The following is a 21629-nucleotide window of genomic DNA, read 5'->3' as shown; positions in this document are numbered from 1 at the left end:
CTACATGGGATCCAAGAGCAAGTGCTTCTACTGAATAAGATGGAAGCTACAATGTCTTTTATGACCCCACCTCAGAAGTAACAGAGTATCACTTTTGCTGCATTCCTTTAGTAGCAGTCTCAAGCCTGCCCAGATTCAAGGGCAGGGGACAGAGACTCCATTTTTTATGGGAAAATAATTTGAGGGTATACTTTAAAATTCCCACAATAGGTAAAGAAATCAAGACTTGGAGACTTTGTCAAGGTCATTTGTTTGGTAAACATAGAACTTCTCAGTGTTAATTATACCATCTCTCTGCTTGAAATGGAGGAATTGGGGTTAAGAATTGTACACTTCTGGCCGGGCACGGTGGCTCATGCCTATAATTCCAGCACTTTGGGAGGCTGAGGCAGGCAGGTCACTTGAGCCCAGGAGTTCGAGACCAGCCTGGCCAACATGGCGAAATCCTATCCTACTAAAAATACAAAAATTAGTCAGCTATGGTGGCAGGCACCTGTAATCCCAGTTACTTGGGAGGCTGAGGGAGGGAGAATTGCTTGAACCCGGGAGACAGAGGTTGCAGTGAGCTAAGATCATGCCACTGCACTCCAGTCTGGGCGACAGAGCAAAACTTCGTCTAAAATATATATATATATATATATATTTATAAAATGTATATATATATACACACACACACACAAACATACACACTTCTTTTTCTCTTCCCTATTCCCTTGGCGTGTGTGTGTGGGGTGTGTGTGTGTGTGTTACAGCAGCATGTAAGTAACATCTTATGAAAAGGGACTCTAGTCCTCTCAAGATGAATTGTACTTCTCCGGAGATAAGGCAGTACAAGTGTTTCCTCTCACTCCAGGCTAAGATGAAGGGCCTCTAGTTCTTCACTGCTCACCCTCTAGTTTCATAGGAAAGGAACCTAGTTGAGAAGAGGTGACTGAAGAATTACTGTAGAATACACTTCAAAGTAGAGGTAAACAGATCTCTTCTAGGGCCAACAGGTAAGGTCTGATTTTCAGGAAAGGCCTCACATTTTAGAGTTTTGAAGTTATCTTCAGTAATTAATACATTTATATTCTTGTATTAGGTGATAAAGATGTTCATTAAATATAAATATTTAAAATATATCAATATTTTAGTAATTTTTATTATCTTAGAATTCTTAGGAAATGTAAACTTAGGTCTTGCTAGAACTCTGAGAAGTCCTTTCTGACAAGGCACAAAAAGCTGGATAGAGGCTAACCTATATATCACTCCAGGAGAAAGAGATTTACCACCACTTCCAATCCCAGTGGTTAAAGTCTCAGGGATTGGGAACTGAGTAAACTGATTATCAATGCTAAGGAGACGCTAAGAGATGAGCTCTCTTACCAACCCATTTCACATCTGTTACAGAGGACTGTTAAAGAAGCAGGGGGCTGGGCCCAGACTAATCACAATGTAGCAAAACCAAAAATTAAGAGGAAAATGGCAACGTTGTACATCTCTTAAGTCAAAGAGGAATTATAATGAAAACAACAATTTTGAAATAATCAGTAAGAACATTACATATAAAAGTTATGATGTCCAAAGCCATAAAGAGAAGAAATCTATAGCTTTAAATGCTTTTATCATTAAACTACAAAGAATGAGAATATAACATGAGGGATATTTATTGAAAGCTTACAGTGTGTAGGGCCAGAGCAAAATATATTTCATTTAATCTTCATAGTACTTTTGAGGTAGGTACTGTATTTTCCCCTTTATAATAGCTAGGAGGTAGGTACCATATTTTGCCCTTATCTTTTTGAAATGCTCAGAAGTACAATTAGGCACAGAAGTATAATTATTCATGCAATGTTCTAAATATGTTATCTGTTTCCAAGAACTATTTCACGTGTTTCTTGATTCAATGCCACAAATATGTATTAATTCTTATATATAGAGCACTGTAAAAAAGAATATTAGACATTCTCTAACTTGTAAAAATCTAGTTAAGTATACTTGATATAAATGAGAGGGAGGATACAACTCATATTATGATTGCGACTAACCCTACTAGCCAAAAATGGACTGTATTATATGCTAAAAATGACGCATAATCACAGTGCCATGGTTGCAGAGAGAAAAGCGATTCCAACTTGGGATGAGGACAGGAGTCAATTGCCATGCTTGTTGCCACTGTTCAGGGAAGAAGCTCTAAGTTGTTCAAAAAATTAATTAGTGCAAGTGAAGCAGGAAGAGCACATACATTTCTGCTTTATTAAAATATTGCATAAATACAGAGCAGTTGGGCACATCCATTCTAAGGCACTGTTCTGGTTTGAATGCAATTCCACAAGAGAGAAAAGAGAAGCCATTACATTCTGTATTTTTCATCTCTACATTCGGACTCCTCCCATATTATATGTTTATTGCTACTGGGATATCAGTTTGAGCCCCAGACTTATAGCAGCATCACACAAGGACCTGGATGACAAGAATTAAAGATACATCCTAGGTCTAGCAATTGGTATAATTGGCACTTAATTACAAACTCTCTTGCATTGTTCTCCACCTGTTTCCCAACTCTTGTTTAACTAAAAATATTATAAAATCTTTATGAGCCTGATCCATGAATTACATTTCTTTACTAGCTTCCACTAAGCCTAGAACAGGATTAGGACTAGTTAGGCACATAGTAGATACCCCCAAAGTACTTACATAACTTTCGAGAACTTCAATGGAATAGAAGAGATATACTTTCCCTAACTGTAGTGTAAGGAAAGAATGACTGAATATCTTCATAAAGGGAAAATGCTTGAATGTCCTATTTCTTGTATTTTATAACAAGGAACTAGGTTCAATGAATATTTTCATGTTTTAACAGGTTTAACTGACAATGAGAAGTCTTCCCTTGCTTCGGGAATTTGAGCTGTTACCATGATTACATGAGAACATTTATATAAGTAGCAACGTGTGTGCATGTGTGTGTGTGTGTGTGTGTGTGTGTGTATGTATGTAATTATAAGTAAAATTCAAAGAGGTTGAGAATCACTGGGCAACTTATAAATTATCTGAATTAGTGATCCTCACCTTCTTAAAATGATATGTGTATATACATATGTGTGTGTGTGTATAAATATAAGTAAAATTCAAAGAGATTGAGAATCACTAGGCAACTTAAAAATTATCTGAATTAGTGACCCTCACCCCCTTAAAGTAGTATGTGTGTATATGTGTGTGTGTGTGTCTGTGTGTGTTACACAAATTCATATATATTTTAAGAATTTTTTACAACACCCTTAAAACAACTGGAGATAACTAGGCTTGGGAGCAACTTAACTATACTGATAGCTATAGAAATATCTGTTTAAGGCAGTGTGTTCCAAGAGACATTTGCAGAATATTAGTTCTGTAGCTTATTATTGGGTATATGAAAAAGGTTTTGGGGTCAAATAAGTTTGGAAAACATTGAGCCAAAAGAGGTGCTTTTTCTCTCCTTTCTAGAAGACCTCTCAGAGATTCTCATATGCTGATGTGCACTATGAATCTAAGAAGGCGAAACAGCAGGAAGCAATTCCCAAATATATTTGCAGAATATCTAGCAGAACTAAGTATTCTATGACACACACATATGGAGACACTAAATTAAAGAATGGGTAAAATTTTAAAAAGCACTGAAAGACACACGATTGAATACCAAAGGAGAGTGAAATACCAAAGGAGAGCAAAAGACCCTGGTTCTTCAGTCAATCAAAATTAAATTAGATCCTGCTTGTATAATTTCAATTGCCAAATGGATTCTTCCAGACATAGAGCTTACTTATTCTGTGAACAAAATAAATTACCAGATTAATACTCTGCTTTTAGCAGCATTACCACAGACTGCTGACTAAGCAGACTAGCAAACTTTGCAAAATTCAAAAGTAAAGGTTAAAATCTTAATTTCTTTAAACATAAAAAATTTCAGTAGAAATAACCCAGTTCTTACCAGGCAAATGACATCCCCTTCATCCTTGTGTTCCTGACACATTTTTATTGTTTGACAAAATTCACTGTCTCCTTTCTTGCCACATGGGACACATCTAAAGCTTTGAATGAATATAATCATCTTTAATAATGACAGCAGAATAACTATAGTACTGCTATAATCAATACATCTGATAGACATGTTTATCCACTATAGTGACCCTACCTCTAAAAGGATTGTCATAATTTATATGCTTTATGTTTACACCTATGATACAGTTGCCTTGGAACACAAAATTTTTCATTGTCATTAAAAAAAGAAGAGTTGTGCAGACAGAAGAAATCAAATCTAAGAAAATCACAAGAATAGATAAATACTCTAAAATTCATATACCTTGGAAGATGGGTTTTAAAACTAGGGAAAAAAAAAAGCAAAGAAAAAAAAAAAGCTGTCTATCTTATAAGCTCAAACAAAAGCTTCCAAGACAAACAGCCTGCTGCAGGTTAAGATTTTTTTTGACTTAGTGTCAATTTGTGTAGGACCTGTTTCAGCGATTCTTAAATAAGTCCTCTAAAGTGAGTGACCTGGTGCATAATAAGGCCAGCTCTCTGTCTGAAGCTTTTAGAACAATGAGTACACTTGTACGGCTTCTCCCCTGTGTGGATTCTTAAATGAATAACGAGGCTTGGTCTCTGTCTAAAACTTTTCCCACAATAATTACACTTAAAAGGTCTCTCTTCAGTATGCGTTCTCTGGTGCAAAGTAAGAGCTGTCAGTCGACTAAAACTTTTCCCACAATTATGACATCTATGAGGTTTTTCACCTGTATGAGTTTTCAGATGTCTTTTAAGACTTGATCCATGACAAAAACTTTTCCCACACTCAAGACATTTATATGTTTCTTCTTCAGAATGGGTTCTCTGGTGCCCTATAAGATGTGACCGCCGAGTGAATCGCTTTTTACATACAGTGCATTCATAGGGTCTCTCCCCTGTATGAAGTCGTTGGTGTCTATAAAGGTCTGAACTACGAAGGAATCTTTTCCCACATTCAGGGCATTTGTGAGGTTCTTCTCCTGAATGGATTCTCTGATGCCCAGTAAGTTGTGACTTCCGAGCAAAACATTTTCCACACTGAGGACATCGGTGAGGTTTCTCTCCTGGACTCTTTTTCTTATGGGGTTTGGGGTTGAGAGGTTCTTCCAAGTTGGAGTTCTCAGGTGTCTCTCCTAGAGTGGGGTTCTGCTGATCTACCAGTTTTGCTAAATCTGTCTGTAAATCCTCTGGGGGGGTTTCCCATTGATTTTCTAACTGTACATAGTCTTTTTGCAAAATGGGACCCTGGAGAGCATTCCCCTCTAAAGTTACAATAAATGGATACATAGTCTCCATTTTTTTCTGTTTTGAAGTATCTTCTTCATTTTCTATCCCGATCTCAAAACCTGAGAAAAGAAACAGAAACTGCAGATGGTATTGTGTTCCATGCAGAAAAGAAAGTGAAGGAAAATGAAGAGTTATGTTAAACCAGTGGTAGGAACACAGAAATTCCTAAATAGAATTCCGAACTCTTTATCTTTACTTAGGTCAAATTTTTCTTTTTTTTCCCCCTAGTATATCAAAGAACAATTACTTACCTATCTTGGAATCAAGTAATTGTTTCATTTCTTTAGAATCCTGTAATTCCTTCACCCACGGCTCTTCTCTATTCTCCAATGAGAAGTTCATGTCAAGTTTTGGTAATGGATATCCTGGCCAGAAGAAAGATGGGAAGCATTACAGTTTGGCTCATCAAAGGTTTTTCCAAAATTGAGGCTGATTTCTTGGACACATAGCCTCTTAGTATCTACTTCCTACTCCATTACTATTATTTCACCTAAGTCTCTTACAACAGTCTTTTCTTTAAAAGATAAGAGCAAAATGAAAATGAGGTTGTGTTCAATTCAAAGCTATTCCCTAATCTATGGAAGGTGAGTGAATAAATTGTGTGCTGAAATCAATGCACTAAATCATTTCAGCATCTATTTTGATACTAGATTTGCTTAGGTTACAGCTAAAATATGAAGTAAATTTCATAAAGTTTTGCCATATTAATACTGGAAAACACTGCTATTGAGTGCTAAATGAAGAGAGAGAGGTGAAAGTAGTAGTTAAAGTGTTTACTGAAAAATTTTCAGTGGAGTCTTTTGAATTTAAATGAAAATTGAACTGGGTTGAACCTAGCAAAAGCAGTATTTATGTTGGTTTCAGTTAAAGTCTAAAAGTGGATTCTCTTAAAATTAGCCCAAATGACTCATACAGGTAAAAATGACTATTAGCCAAAATGACTACAAAATAGTATTTTTTTTTTTTTTTTTTTTTTTTTTTTTTGAGACGGAGTCTTGCTCTGTCGCACGGGCTGGAGTGCAGTGGCCGGATCTCAGCTCACTGCAAGCTCCGCCTCCCGGGTTTACGCCATTCTCCTGCCTCAGCCTCCCGAGTAGCTGGGACTACAGGCGCCCGCCACCTCGCCCGGCTAGTTTTTTGTATTTTTTTAGTAGAGACGGGGTTTCACCGTGTTAGCCAGGATGGTCTCGATCTCCTGACCTCGTGATCCGCCCGTCTCGGCCTCCCAAAGTGCTGGGATTACAGGCTTGAGCCACCGCGCCCGGCCCAAAATAGTATTTCAAAGTGTCAATCTAAGGACAGCCAGGTGAAGTTTCTAACCACTCACTCTCCCCTTGTCTGACCACCCCTCTCCTCACTGACAGCTGGTATTGCTTACACCCTCTTTTCTGAGCCCCTTCTTCTCCTCCTTTATCTCTGGTCAAGTTTAGTGGTCTTCAATGAAATGTGGGCTGTAAATTACTAATTTGATATCTAAATGTAGGCTGATGTTTAAATATTAGTATTATTAAAATGACATTAGGAATTTGTTTTGACTAATGTTAATCTGAAGGAAAATTTAAATTCCAGAACATTATATTCAAGGCAGAGGAAGTGGACTAAAACACCTCATTTTAGTTTTTCATGAACAAAAATTTCCTTTTCAAGATTAAGAAACAAAAGCTGAATTTCAAATAAAAGTGCTGTTTAAATTCACTATTTTGTTTTCATTTGGATTTCAAAGCTAAGAGTGAAATTACAGGGTAATATGAAACAGGTCAAATAAAATTGAAGGTAATAGATCAAAAGAAAGCTGCTGTGAAGTAAAAGATGGAGTTTCAATCGAAACTTGGAATACGAGAGAATAGCAAAGGCTTAGATACAAAATACTGACTTATAATCTAAATGCATAGTAATCTGAATCCACATGACAAAGCAGCATAAGTAAAAATAAATATGTAATGAGAAAAGACAGTATAAATGAAAATTACCGCTTCTTTCTTTTGTTAAAAGATGTAAAAGGCAACTGTATAAAAATATGTATACAGTGTATCGCTGGGCATACAACATAGAGAAGTGTAATATATTTCCCAATAATAGCAGAAATGAGGTGAGTAAGAGCAAAGTGTATGGGACTAAAGAAATGACTCCAGTTGGTAATTCAAATCCACAGGAACAAATGAAGAAAACCAGAAATGATAAACAATGTTAATATAATAAAAGTTATAATATATATTTATTTTCCTTTCTTCTTTCAGCTTCTTAAGAGTCTTAAAATTATATAAAGCAATAATTATAACAATGTATTCTTAGGTTTAAAACATTTTTGATGTAATATATATGATAGTAATATCACAAAAAGGGGGAAAAGGGAACAGAGCTACATAGGAGAAACATTTCTATATCTCACTGGCATTAAGTTAGTATAACTCTGAAACCAATGATAAGATGTACATGGTAAATCCTAGAGCAACCACTAAAGAAACAAAAGTAGTAAAATTATTAAAGTAAAATATTACATGAGGAATATTTACTTAATGAAAAAGAAAGCAGTAAAAGAGGGATAGAGGAACAAAAAAGACTTGAGGCATATAGAAAACAGAAAGCAAAATGGCAGATATAAATCTAACCACATCAAAAATAAAATTAAATGTAAATAGATTAAATGACTTAATCAGAAAGCAGAGAAGATCTGACTGGACTGAAAAGATCCAACTATATACTGTGTATAAGAGGCATCCTTTAGATTCAAAGATACAAATAGATCGAATGTAAAGGGATGGAAAAAGATATATCATACAAGTAGCAACCACAAGACAGCCAGTCAAAATAGACATTAAAACAAACAAAAAAACTCATTACTAAGATATACAGGATCATTTTATAATGATAAAAATATTAATCCATCAGGAAGATATAACAATTATAATCATGTATGCAATTAATTTCTGAGTACTAAAATATGTAAAACAAAACCTGACAGAAATAGTACAAGAACCAGATAATTCAACAATAGTAGTTGGACACTTCAATAACTCCTTGCACTAACAGATAGAAAATCTAGGCAGAAGATCAATAATACAAGACAAAGAAAATACTATAAACCAACTAAACATAACAGAATAGAAATGAGAATCCAGCAATAAATCCATATATCTGTCCTGTGGTCAACTGATTTTGACAAGGGTTTCAAGGATATTCAATATAAAAAGAATAGCCTTTTCAACAAATCATGTTGAGACACCTGGATGTCTCCATGGGGAAAAAAAATATTATTTGGACCTCCACTTTGCACCCTATTAAAAATTAATGAAAAACAGATCAAAGTCTTAGATGTAAGAGCTAAAATCATAAAACTGTTAGATGAAAACACAGGGAAAAATTTTCGTAACCTTGGATTAGGCAATGATTTCTTAAATAAGACATCAAAAGGGCAAACAACAAAAGAAAAAACAATTACATTTGACTTCATCAAAATTAAAAAAATCTTTTGGGCTACAAAGAACACTATCAAGAAAGTGAAAAGATGGCCTACAGAATGGGAGAAAATATCGCCAAATCATATGTCTAATAAGGGACTTTTATCTAGAATACATGGTTGACCATTGAACAACATGGGTTTGAACTACACAAATACACTTATAGGCAGATTTTCTTCCACCTCTGCCACCCCTGAGACAGCAAGACTAAACTCTCCTCTATTTTGTTGATCTACATGTCTATTCTTATGGAAGTACCACACTGTCTTAGTTCATTTGTGTTGCTATAAAGACCTTTATAATGATCCACTTCCACTTAATGGATAGTAAATATATTCTCTGCCTTATGATTTTCTTAATAACATTTTCTTTTCTCTAGCTTATTGATTGTAAGAATACAGTATATAACATATGAAATACGTGTTAATTGACCACTGATGTTATCAGTAAGGCTTCCAGTCAAACAGTAGGCTATTAGTAGTTAAATGTGGGGGAAACAAAAGTTATGTATATGGATTTCCAGCTGCACAGTAGGTCAGCACCCTTAACCCCCACATTACTCAAGGGTCACCTGTATAAAGAACACATACAATTCAATAATAGAAAGACAAATAATTCAATTAAAAATGGGCAAGGGAACTAAATAGATCTATGAAAATATACAAATGACCAATGAGCACATGAACGCATGTTCAGCATTGTTACTCTTCAAAGAAAGAAGAGTATCAAATCCACAATCAAAACCACAATGAGTCACTATTTCATACCCATAGGATGGCTAGAATAAAAATGTCAAATAATAATAATAAATGTCGCCCAGGATGTGAAGAAATAAGAGTGCTTGTACACTGCTGGTGGGAATGTAAAAGAGTGCAGCCAGTTTGTAAAAGTCAGGAAGTTCCTGAGAAGTTTAAACATAGAGTTACCATATGACCTAGCAATTGTGCTCCCAGGTATATACCCAAGAAAAATGAAAACATATATAAATACAAAATGTCATACTCAAATTTTTATAGCAGCGTATTTCATAATAGCCAAACTATAGAAACAATCTAAACATTCATCAGCTGTTGAATGAATAAACAAAATGTGATATAACATCACAATGGACTATTCAACCATAAATAGGAATAAAGTACTGATACATGTTACAACAAAGTTGATCCTTGAAAATATGTTCAGTGAAAGAAGTTGGTCATAAAAGACCACATATTGTATGATTCCATTGATACGAAATATCCAGAATAGGCAAATCTACAGGGACAGAAAGTAAATTAGTGGTTGCTTTGGAGTGGGAGAGATGGGGGCCAAGAGGTGATAGCTAAAGGGTACAGGGTTTCTTGTTGAGGTGATGAAAATATTCTAAAATTGACTGTGGTGACAGTTGTACATATTGTGAATATACCAAAAAACATTAAATTGTACACTTCAAAGGGGTGACAATGTATGGTATGTGAATTATATATAATGCTATTTTAAAAAGATGTAAATGTAGAAAAAAACATTTAAATATTGACATCATTAAATGATATTAACAGATTAGTTTGGCTAACATTAATCTGAAGTAAAATTTAGATTTCAGTACACTATATCAAATCTTAGGAAGTAGTGTAAAATACTTTATATTTTCACAGGGAAAAAAATAATAGATTTTAGATTAAGAAATATAAAATACACTTCCAATAAAATGTTTCATAAGCTCACTATTTTGTTAAGAATGCTTGGATTTAAACCCAGGAGTGGGATAATTGAATGATGTGGTGGAACAGGCCCCCCCGCAAAAAACAGAAATTATACATTTAAAAAATAAGAGTAGAATTGGATTGTTTGTAACACAAAGGATAAATACTTGAGGAGATAGATACCCCATTTACCATGATGTGATTATTATGCAATGCATGCAATGTATTAAAACATCTCACGTACCTCATAAATACATACCCCTAGTATGTACACACACAAATTAAAAAAAAAAAATTTTTAAAGTTAGTGGAAAAAATAAACTGGAGTTCATTGATTAAAGCTGCCATCAAGTAGAAGTGAGAAGGAATTGAAACTGGGGAGAGCAGCAAGTAGCAAAGGCTTAGGATGGTAGAAGCGTGGAGGCCCAGGAGATTTCAATATGAAAGCCAGAAAAACAGTTTTGGGAATGACAGGAATTGTTCGTATGGCTATTCTCATCTTACAGAGCACAAACTTGAAACTCTTAAGGTTACAGATTTCATCAAATATCACTTCAAAACCAGGCCCAGACACCTGCTCCTTAGGTAAAAGAAGCTCTATGACCTAGTTGAAGGACTAAATGTAACCCTGGAAGCAGAATCTGGTACCCATGAGATCTAAGGGCAGCTGTGTCTCATGGGCCTCCCATATTGGCCTTCAAGTCTAGCTGCTACTTTCTGCACAGCACCAAATTACAGAGATTTGAGTACTTTTGCTTTGGTTCCTTGTCCCCAGCATCATACTCCTGGTGCCAGCTTTCAAAAAGCTTGGCCCCAAATTGGGTGCATCAGGAGTCTCCACACCTTGGATGTGAAAACATGGTGCTCAAACTTGAGCTTCTTCATGGATGTCAACCTAAAGCACTTCTTATATGTGTAGCACACCCCACCCCAACCCTGTTGTCCTGAGTAATATTCAGATACTTCCGGACACTATTACCAGTTTATTTGCATTTCTCAACCTTATTTTCACAGTCCAAGTCAGCTAAAACCAATTCCCATTCACTTTTGACCCATGTCTCACCTTTTAGATATCAGTTCCCATCCTCTACTCTTACATATTGAATAAAATACCACCACGAATGCTGAATAAAACTGACGCTTACTGAAAGTGTTTCCACAGATAATATTTGCGCTGCTCTGTTGGCCAACATAGCGAGAACAGCTATGGCTCTTACATAGCAAAGATAAGTGAAGACGAGCAGAATTTGGCATTCCTATATATTGTGGTGGGAGGATAAACTGGTACAATAATTTCAGAAGGCAATTTGACAATATCTATTAAAGTTTTAAATGCCCATTAATCAATCAATCCCGATTCTAGAAATTTATCATATCAATACCTGCATATATTGTATTCTCCAAATGTTTTCTAGTTTGGCTCCATGGCTTCTGGGTCAAAGTTGAGTGGCAATAAAAAAGCAGGCATTAATGCCTACTTCTGTCAGGGGGCTCTTCTCTTTACCCTCAATGTAAGCTATCTGTAAAGTACTATTATTGGATGAGTGGTTTTACACTAATAGAAGAAACATTAACTGCTGGTCAGTAAAAAGAGAAGGGCCCTACACTTCACTTCTATGAGCCCCCCTTTTTTTTTAGCTCCCACAGGAATGAGAAACACAAAGAAATGATAAATGTTTAAGGTGATAGATATGCTAATTACCCTCATTTGATCATTACACATTGTACACACATATCAAAATATCACTCTGTATCCCATAAATAGGTACAATTATTACACGTCAATTGAAAATAAAAGGAAAGGTTGGGTGCGGTGGCTCATGCCTGTAATCCCAGCACTTTGGGAGGCCGTGGTCAGGAGATTGAGACCATCCTGGCTAACACAGTGAAACTCTACTAAACATACAAAAAATTAGCCGGGCGAGGTGGCGGGCGCCTGTAGTCCCAGCTACTCGGGAGGCTGAGGCAGGAGAATGGCATGAACCTGGGAGGCAGAGCTTGCAGTGAGCAGAGATCTCACCACTGCACTCCAGTCTTGGCGACAGAGCGAGACTCCATCTCAAAAAATAAATAAAGGGAAAAAAAGGATGGCCCTACAGATAGAAACCAAAGCCTGTTACCTTAAATTTAATCATGTCTCCTGGTTTGGAGACCATAGTCTAGAACATTAGTTTTCCAATGACAATAATATATTGTCCAGGATGTTAAACTCATCCTCTGGCTATAATTAAGAGATCCATGATAGATATATTATATTTGACCAAATTAAGTGAAGAAATTTTACTTAGGAAAAGTTAACTGAAGAAAGAAAAGGAAATCAGTTTTTGATTTTTTTTTTTAAGTAAAAGGCTATTAAGTCCAGGCATAGTTGATTTAAAATCAAAGACATTGTGTCATCCTCCTTGCTTTCTCTTGGATCTTTTGCTCTGGAGGAAGCCTGCTGCCCCATCATAAGGATACTTAGGTAATCTATGGAGAAATTCCTTTGGCAAGGAATTGAGGCATCCTGCCAGTCCCTGCTGACATCTTCACAACTACAAGAGAGACTCTGAGCCATAAACATCTAGTAGACCACTCCTGAATTCCTCTCAAAAACAGTAACATGATAAATACTTTTTCCTTTAAGCTGCTAAATTTTGGGGATAATTAATTACCCTTCAATAGCTATCTAATGCAAAGAGGGAAAAGCAATTGGAGATTAACAAAGAAGGTGCTTCACTGAATGTTCCCCTCATCCTATACTCAGGCAATGGTTTCATTAAGCCCCATTAGCAAAGACTGTCTCATAAGAGCTTCACTACACCAAGAAATGTCATTACTATAGTTACGGGTTAGATATTAGCTTATGGTAAATTTTTTGGTATAGTAGAATAATCTGAGGACGTTTAAGTTTTAAGAATCTTCTGATGCTTTCTAGACAGCATTTGTTTGTCCTGTATTTTACTTTAAATTTTCATCTCTCATATCCTTCATCACCAAAAAGATGTGATCTTTTATATTTCACAGACATTCCAAATGAAACCTCATCAATTGAAATGGAAAACCCAAGGCTTTGACAACTCAAAATGCAATCCAGTTTTGGTGTACAAATTTTGAACTCCATGTTTTCAAAGATAAGCATGATATATTTTATGTTTTTAGGACCAGCGTCTCCTTGCTGCTTTTCTTTCTGATTGCAGACATTCTAATATTATTGCTTATCTCTGGCATCAAAGTGTCCAGTATGAATTCAAGTAAGGGATTTTGTTTTAAAGTTTATGTCTTCCTTAGATCACTTTATATTGTTCACTTAAGTTCTCTTTTAGTTTGCAATGAATGTGTATATGTGTTTTCAGTTATATTACATGAAAAAAATATATATGCACAATTCACATATACTCAACAACCTAATTTTTTGCTGATAGGAAATAGGTTCCAAACGTTAATATAAAATCAATTGACTTCTTCCATTACTTTTGAATTTCTTCTCCACTCAGCTGGCATCTTGTACTTTCCATTCAGTTTACAATAGAATGTATTTCATGTGATACATCAAATATACTTTCGTTTAAAGTAAAGGTTTAAGTAACCTTTAAATAATAGAATAAGCCTTGCAACATTTTCCAAAGCATAATACATCACTTTAAACGGTGATAAGAAAAGGATAATTTCCTGTCCTCCAAATTTGTAATTTTTATCTTTTAATTATATCTATTCTTTGTTAAATATACTAGATTTCCATGTGCTTTAGAGAGCAAAATATAAACACCAGATAAATATTGCTACTATGTGATATCTGTACCTGCAATGTTGACAAAAGGAGCGAATTAACATGGGGAATCAGAATGCAAATGCAGAAAGAGTTATACTTCAAATATTACTAGCTAAGTTTTACTACTTGTTCCAGGCATATATACATAAACACAGACTTTTTTTTTAGAATTCCTCAATAGACTATGAAATGTAGATGATGTAAAGACTGGAACATAAATGGCAATATTACATAGTTCTGCTTTGACCACAATATGTATACTTGGAAAGTTTCCCTCTTCTGTCACTTTTATTTAAAAATATGCTGGAGACCCACAAGCACCTCATACTCTGTATGTTCAGATCTAAACTCAACTTGACCCACCGAATCTGATCTTCCTCTTTTGTTTGTCATGTCAGTGAATAATATTACCATCTACCCAGTTGAATGGCCAGAAACCTGGATTCCATCCTTAATCCCTTCTTCTCCATCACCCTGACACCCAGTCAATCACCAAGCTCTGTTATTTCACACCTGTTAAATACCCTTTGAACTATATTTTCACTCCATCATCACTAACATGCCCTTGCTTTAGAACAACATCCTCTCACCTGAATGATGGCAACAACCTCCCAAATGGGGTCCCTGCTTTCAGTGGTATGTACCCATTCCTACTATAGCCAGAATAATCTCCTAAAATGCAAATTTGTGTGTATTGCTCTGGTATTGGAGAACCTCAAAATGGTTCCCCACTTCCCTGATAATCAAGTGTGACTTCTCCATGAGGCTGCAAGTTCTTCATGACCTAGGACCTTGCTTCTCTCTCCAGCCCCTTCTATTGCCACTCCTGTCCCACTGCTCTTCTATGTCCCTTGCACTGCAGCAGGAGGTCTTCTCTCTCCCTTCAGGACTTTGCACATGCTGTTGCTTTTGATCCCAGCCCTCTCTGCTTCCCATGTATACCACTCCACAGGCTCACTTTGATCCATCCTGTAGGTTTTAACCCAGATACTCCTTCCTCCAGACTTCCCTCTCAGCCAAAAGTTGGTTAGGTGGCCCTTCTCCATGCTCCCAGGCATTCTATTCCTCCCAACACACAATTTACTGTCCGATTTCTGTCACATACAGGACAAAAAGTCCTACCGACATATCTGAATTGTCCACTGAGCTGTAATCTCCAGGATGACCAGAGCTGCTTTTCTGCCTTGTATGCTACTGAATCCCCAGGGTCTGGCATGGTGTCCAGCTCCTCAAAGGTGCTCGTAGATAGTGGTCAAATGACTAAATGATATTAATATGATGTGGAAAGGGACATGGTTACTAATCCTGGGTACTGAGCTAGTTATGGATGGATCAGACATTTACATTTTATAACTTGGACAGTTCTTATTTTCATTTCTTATGTGTCTTCTGTGACCTCAGTATTTAACAGTCTCTTGAACATGCCACCATGTTGAAACAGTGCCTGGAGGAGTCAGGGGAGAGGATTCTGGCCACACTTGGGCCAAAGCTTTAATGTGAGGGGTAGAAGAGGTACAGGGAACACTGTGTAAGAAAACCCCAAAGGAGAAGCCGGGTGCAGTGGCTCATGCCTGTAATCCCAGCACTTTGAGAGGCTGAGGCAGGTGGATCACCTGAGGTCAGGAGTTCAAGACCTGCCTGGCCAACATGGTGAAACCCTGTCTCTACTAAAAATACAAAATTAACTGGGTGTGGTAGTGCATGCCTGTGATCCCAGCTACTTGAGAGGCTGAGGCAGAAAAATCGCTTGAACCCGGGAGGTGGAGGTTGTAGTAAGCCGACATTGCGCCACTGCACTCTAGCCTGGGCAACAGAGCAGGACTCCATCTCAAAAGAAAAAATTAGAAAACCCCATGGGGAATAAAATATAGGAGCAACTGGACTATGTGATCCTGCTGCCTTTCTCCACTTGGACTTTCTCCTTCTAGAACTAACCCCTGTTGTGTCTGGGCCAGTGATTCTCAAACTTCAGTGTGTGTAGCACTCACCTACAGAGCTTGCTAAACATATACCCCTGGTGTTCATGCTGCAAATGGTCTGCTTACTACAGTTTGAAAAACACTGTAATAGGTACTGATTTAATGAGGTAGATATTTCCTTTAGACTGTGGTAAGCGGTTGATCTTACAGGATCTAATGAGACTATATTACTAAAGTATTAAGTTTGAATAAGGCTCTGATGCCATGAAAGCAACCGAGGCCCTAGGGGCCGATGACATCACAGTTCCTGTTGATTAAAATTGGGCTGAGAAAAGAGTCCTTATCCAGAATCCAAACTCCCATAGTTTTCCTGTGTAACATTCTTGATCAAGAGACTCCTTATCAGGGTCATTAGCTTAAAGGGTTCCTAATCCCAGGGTTCTATCCAAAGTACTCTGTTCCCTACTATTCCCAGAAAGATTTTTTTCCTCTTCTTTATCTGAGTGGTCCGTTTCCATTGGGTAATTGGTGTTTGTAGCCCAACCCCAACCCTTGAGAATTCCTGAACTCTCAAAACAGAAACAAAAGGAAGGAGAGAACCCTTGTCTTACCAGGGTCTAGAAAGGGCTGACATTCTCCAGTAGCACCATAGTTCAGCTCCTGTGGCCCTGCCTGTGGGATCCACGCCTCTGCTACTGGGGCCTCCTGGGCAGGTCCCATTACCTGGAGTGCAGGTGACTCTAGGTGCATGGTTGGTGGTATGTGTGCTGTTCCCACTGGTGCCAGTTCTTCCAAGAGCATGTCATGCATATCAACCTGGGGGAAATGCCAGAACCATCACTCTCAAGTCTAGACCAACAGTGCCCAGTAGAATTGTATGAGAATCATGCATGTAATTTTAAATTTTCTAGTGGCCATATGAATAAATTTTTTAAAAAGTTAAGGCCAATCTTAATAGTACGTATTACTTAATCCAATGCAAACAATCAGGATTTCAACATGTAATCAATATGAACAATTATTAGTGAGATATTTCACCTACTTTTTTCATACCAAGTCTTCTGCATGTGGTGTGTATTTCATACTTACAGCAGATCTCAATTTGCATTGGCCATATTTCAAGGGCTCAAGAGCTGTACATGACTAGTAGTGACTGTATTCAGCAGCAAATGTCTAGACCACATGAAGATAAAATCTTATATAGTAAACAAAACCAAGGAGACAGAGAAAGGAAGGGCAACCACCAACCCAAGTACCCTAGGGAGACAGAAAACTTCAGAAGACTCCTGTTCAGGAGCCCTGAAGCTAACAGCTCCTGCAGAGAACCCCCATAGACAAGACTGGAGTATCCCTGATGCCCATCTGGAAGCTCCTGCTCCCTTTTCCCAAATATACTGCACTCTCTCAGTCATGGCACTTCTGAAAAGAGGCTTTACACAGTCATTCTGAATGGCAGACAGTGCCACTGTCCCCATGGGGAGTTATGGATATGCTGACAGGTGGTGGCTATCAGAATTTAACGGAACATAATTTACAATGCAGAATTGTTCCAGGTCCCTACCAAGTGTGGAATGTCCCACTCAAACATTCATGTGAGTAAAAAGAATCTGTCAAGAACCCCACCCTATTGGTCAAATAAGTACAATTGTTTTGTGTTTTTTTGCATAGTTTCAGCACAAATGAAATTTTCTAGGAATGCACTAATGTGAAAAGCAAAGACTACACTGCTTATTGTTCAGATTTACCAAGAGTCATATGCCATTTTGGAAAATCACATGACGAGCAGGAAAACTGTTCATAGTACTTGAGCTTTATCAGTCTGAATTTCTGGCTGTCCCATTCACAATGATTGTAAGCATAGATGCAAGCATCTGACAACTTCATGACGTTCAGTTAGGCCTCAGCATGTATATGTACAAATCTCTATCAATTTATAACAAACTATGTTTCTTTTCCTTTATATTCCTTCTAGACTTGACTCAGGGTTGGCAAACTTTATAAAGAGCCAAATAGCAAACATTTTAGGCACTGTGGGGCACATTCACTGTCAATTCTTCTCCTTCTTCCTCTTTTTTTCAGTGACCTTTCAACAAGATAAAAACCATTACACACAGAGTACAGATAAACAGGCTATGGCCAGAATTGGCCTTCAGGCCATGGAGCAATTTACTGATGCTTTGGGTTGACGTATGTGAGTAGATTATGCTGTCTATCAATTTCATTTGTGCATAGGAAAGTGGACATTACAAACTATTTGTTATAGAAGGGAAAGAGTCTGATAGAGTTAAAAGCACTGACTCATTTGCTGAGTTCAGCAGAAGAGAAAAAGGAAAAGAACTCTGGAGAAATCTTGAGGCTGGGGAATGACACAGAGACAAATGTGTGGTCTAGTCCCAGCTGCCGCAACTACTTCCTTTGGACCAATCACAAAGATCCCACATTCTTTTCTTACCTGCTGCTCTGGTATCTCAAGTTCTCTCTGCAAGTCTTCTATCAGTGACACAACTCTTTCTCTATTCTCTGGGCAGTGCTCCCTCACCCAGGTCTCTATCTCTGTGGGCAGGATAGTTAGGAATTGCTCCAACACTAGCAGCTCCAGGATTTGTTCCTTAGAGCGCATCTTTGGCTTCAGCCATTGACAGCAAAGCTCCCAGAGCTTGTTAAATGCTTCATGAGGCCCAGCTGCTTCTCTGTACTGGAACTGCCTGAAGCGCTGACGGAAAACTTCACAGTCAGTATCATACTCTTGAAACACGGAGCCTTGATTCAAGGACGCCTGGATTGCACAACCCAGGGCCACAGCCATCGCACCCTTCCAGCAGTTCACAGTTTACCTGGAGCCTCACTTCTCAGATTCCAACTCGTTTCTCTCTGAAATCCTTGGGGTGGGAGGGAGCCACCTACAGCTAAGGACAGAAAAAAAAGAGAAAGGAGAAACAGGAATGGTCACAAGAGGGCTTACTTCCGTTAACTTCTTTTTTTACCAAAGAACCTCTGTTAACTTCTTTTTTACCAAAGACCTAAAGCAGTTCATTATTTTTCTCTTGGTTTTGAGAATCTGATGAGAGCTTCAGACTCACTTCCTAGAAAAATACATATACACGTCCTATTCTGCATCTAGTTTCAAAAGTTTATAAAATCTCAAAGCCTCTAGAATTGTGCTTGCTGTCAAATATGGTAGCCAACAGCCCCATGTGACACTTTAAGTTTAGTCAAAAATTTAGCTTCTCAGTAATATTAGCTAAATTTCAAATGCTTAATAGACTTCACTGCAAAAAGGTCTATTGGACAGCTCTGCTCTAGAATTCCATGGTCCCAGGCTAAGGACCCTGAATTTATTAATAAATGAACCTTTATAGATCTCTTGGCATTTAACCTATTCCCAGCTTATTTCCAATTGTCATGTGTTTCTGAATATATGTAGATCTCAAAAGAAATGGAGAAGGAATACTAACAATACTTCCATAAAACTTTGAAAGTCCATCTAGCTTTAAGTACCCTCTAATGGCCTTGGATCAAAGTGAACTTAGGTAGAGCCATGGTTTGCAAAGGCAGCAAATTGTCCATCTCTCATTCTTGCCCTTACCGAGTCTGCGTAATTCCCCCAGTAACCCCATGCCTTTCCTTCCCCACTCCTCTCCATCACAGCATTCCAAGAGGATTTCCTACGTGACAAATACACTGCAATAGGGAGGCCATTAGGAATTTGCTATGCATTCTTAACAAGGGATATTGAGTTCATGCTATGTGCCAGGTACTGTTCTAAGCATTCCACATATACTAGTCAATTAACCCTCACCCAAGGTTAGGAGCTGGGTACTAGTATTATCCCCTGGACACAGATGAGGGAATTGAGGTTTGAGGCTTAGGGGGATTGAACAACTTGTCTAAGGTCACATGGTAAATGCCAGAGGGAAATGGTGATTATGTCAAAATCTATATTCTCCAGCAATCAAAAGGTCTAAATGTTCTTGGTGTAGACTTTGAGGTCACAGAGACAGTCATATACATGTTTCTACACGTCTCAAGACCTGTATCTGCCCATGTGCCATGGTTCCTCTCTCTCCGCATATGCTGAGACAGCTGCTGTAGTTGTTCTCTTCTCTGGAGGGGATTCAAGGGGAAAAAAAATACTCATGACTCTCTTCCTACCCAGTCAACCCAAATCAGCACTCTGTCCTTGTATCCTCCTTTAACATGATGGTAGCTTGACTTTAGGAGATCGATTTAGGTATGATAACCTGCTAGCTGTGTGACCCTGATACCCAGTGCCTCTGTTTGTAACAGAAGATAATCATAGCATCTACTTTATAAAATGTTCTCCGTGGATCCAATTGCATGGGAAGCGAATAGCAGCATGCCCAGCACAGAGGAAGCACTCAATTAAAGTTTATTGCTTGTCAGGAGTCATTCCTAGGGGGCCTCTGTTTCCCAGAGTCTAGGCACCTAACCGTTGCTGGAGGGCATCCAGGAACTGTGCTGTTTTTGGCTCTGGACCCATCCGTTAATCTGCTCCAGCCTCACAGCTGGCCAGCCCTTCCCTGACTGACCCAAAACCATCCACCACGTCTACCAGGGAATGGACCCTTCGGGTTTCCTTTGATGGACCCTTCCCAGAGAAACGTTCATTTCACTATGAGACCAGTGATTTATCTCCAAATCCTCTCGTAGAGAATCCACCCTCATGGGGCCTATAAGAAAAGCGATGTGTGTAGAGAGCACTCGAGGAACGGCAAGAGTGACACGTCCCTAAAAAGTCTAAAAGCTGGTTCAGAATCGGATGCTAGTGTCTCGGGCGCGGCCCCTGTTCACTCTTGGGTGACGAGGTCCCGCCACCTGAAGGGGGGCTCCCAGCCCAGAAGGACTCCCGGGAAGGCCCGGTCGGGTCGCAGGGAGTGGCGGTGGGGACCCTGGCCGGATAGGGGCCCGCCGCCCACCACTCCTTCCGGCGCCCGCCGTCCGGGGCACAGCTGGAATCACCCAGTTGGCATGGCCCCGGCTAGGGAAAGGAGCCCCGCTACCCGCGCCCGCGCCCCAGGGAACGGCCACGCCCTCTGGCCGCTCGGGGACTCACCGCCTCAGCGCCCACGGTTCTCCCAAGCTCACCGGTAACTGCCCAGGGCGCAGGCGCAGGGCTGCGCTGCGGACTACATCTCCCGACAGGCCACACGCCGCCCGCCGCGCTGTGCGCCCACAGGGATGCTGACGTGGGAGGGGCTGGGACTCTTCCTGGCTTCGACCAGCCTCAAGCTGTTTTGGAAGGGCTCCCGTTTCCTGTTTAAGCGCTTCTTAGTCCGAGGGTGTTGGGTGGGGTGAACCCCGGGTCGTGATCCAAATGAGCGCTTCTGCTCCTTGAGCCTTGGAGTAACTGGAGCGGGTGGGGACCACCTTTAAATCTGTTATGACACGGTCAGTGATTCTTAAACCTGGCTGTGTGGGGAGAATTTGTAGGGAGAGCTTGTTAAAAAGTTGTATTTCGGGGCTCCACCCGCTACCCTAATGCATTGAATCT

General features: G+C 38.8%; 1 protein-coding gene across 2 annotated transcripts; it reads right to left on the bottom strand.

Annotated features, from left to right (window-relative positions):
* Positions 1–3989: 3989 nt before the first annotated feature.
* On the bottom strand, positions 3990–21256 carry ZNF449 (zinc finger protein 449). Of its 2 annotated transcripts, XM_011948756.1 has the most exons (6): positions 21192–21231; positions 20127–20221; positions 18570–19023; positions 16729–16933; positions 5559–5672; positions 3990–5366 (listed from the first exon to the last, which is right to left on the bottom strand). In XM_011948756.1, the coding sequence occupies exons 3-6, from the start codon at positions 18921–18923 to the stop codon at positions 4483–4485; spliced, it is 1557 nt and encodes a 518-aa protein (XP_011804146.1). In that variant the 5' UTR covers positions 18924–19023; positions 20127–20221; positions 21192–21231; the 3' UTR covers positions 3990–4482. The 2 variants fall into 2 exon arrangements, with proteins under 2 accessions (XP_011804146.1, XP_011804144.1); XM_011948754.1 differs by lacking the exon at positions 20127–20221 and having other exon boundaries at positions 21192–21256.
* Positions 21257–21629: the final 373 nt, after the last annotated feature.

Source organism: Colobus angolensis, unplaced genomic scaffold, assembly GCF_000951035.1.
Source record: "Colobus angolensis palliatus isolate OR3802 unplaced genomic scaffold, Cang.pa_1.0 Scaffold283, whole genome shotgun sequence".
NCBI classification, from domain to species: Eukaryota; Metazoa; Chordata; class Mammalia; order Primates; family Cercopithecidae; genus Colobus; species Colobus angolensis.
The sequence above is the reverse complement of the archived record's forward strand: the minus strand, read 5'-3'. Positions and strand labels throughout refer to the sequence as shown.

What these genes read in the sequence shown, in the direction of transcription:
- ZNF449 (XM_011948754.1), bottom strand. Translation starts at nt 18,923, where the DNA reads ATGGCTGTGGCCCTGGGTTGTGCAATCCAGGCGTCCTTGAATCAAGGC. An exon ending in TTGAGATACCAGAGCAGCAG is followed by an intron (nt 16,934 to 18,569) that starts GTAAGAAAAGAA and finishes CATTTCCCCCAG; the next exon opens with GTTGATATGCATGACATGCT. An exon ending in ATTACTTGATTCCAAGATAG is followed by an intron (nt 5,367 to 5,558) that starts GTAAGTAATTGT and finishes TTCTTTTCTCAG; the next exon opens with GTTTTGAGATCGGGATAGAA.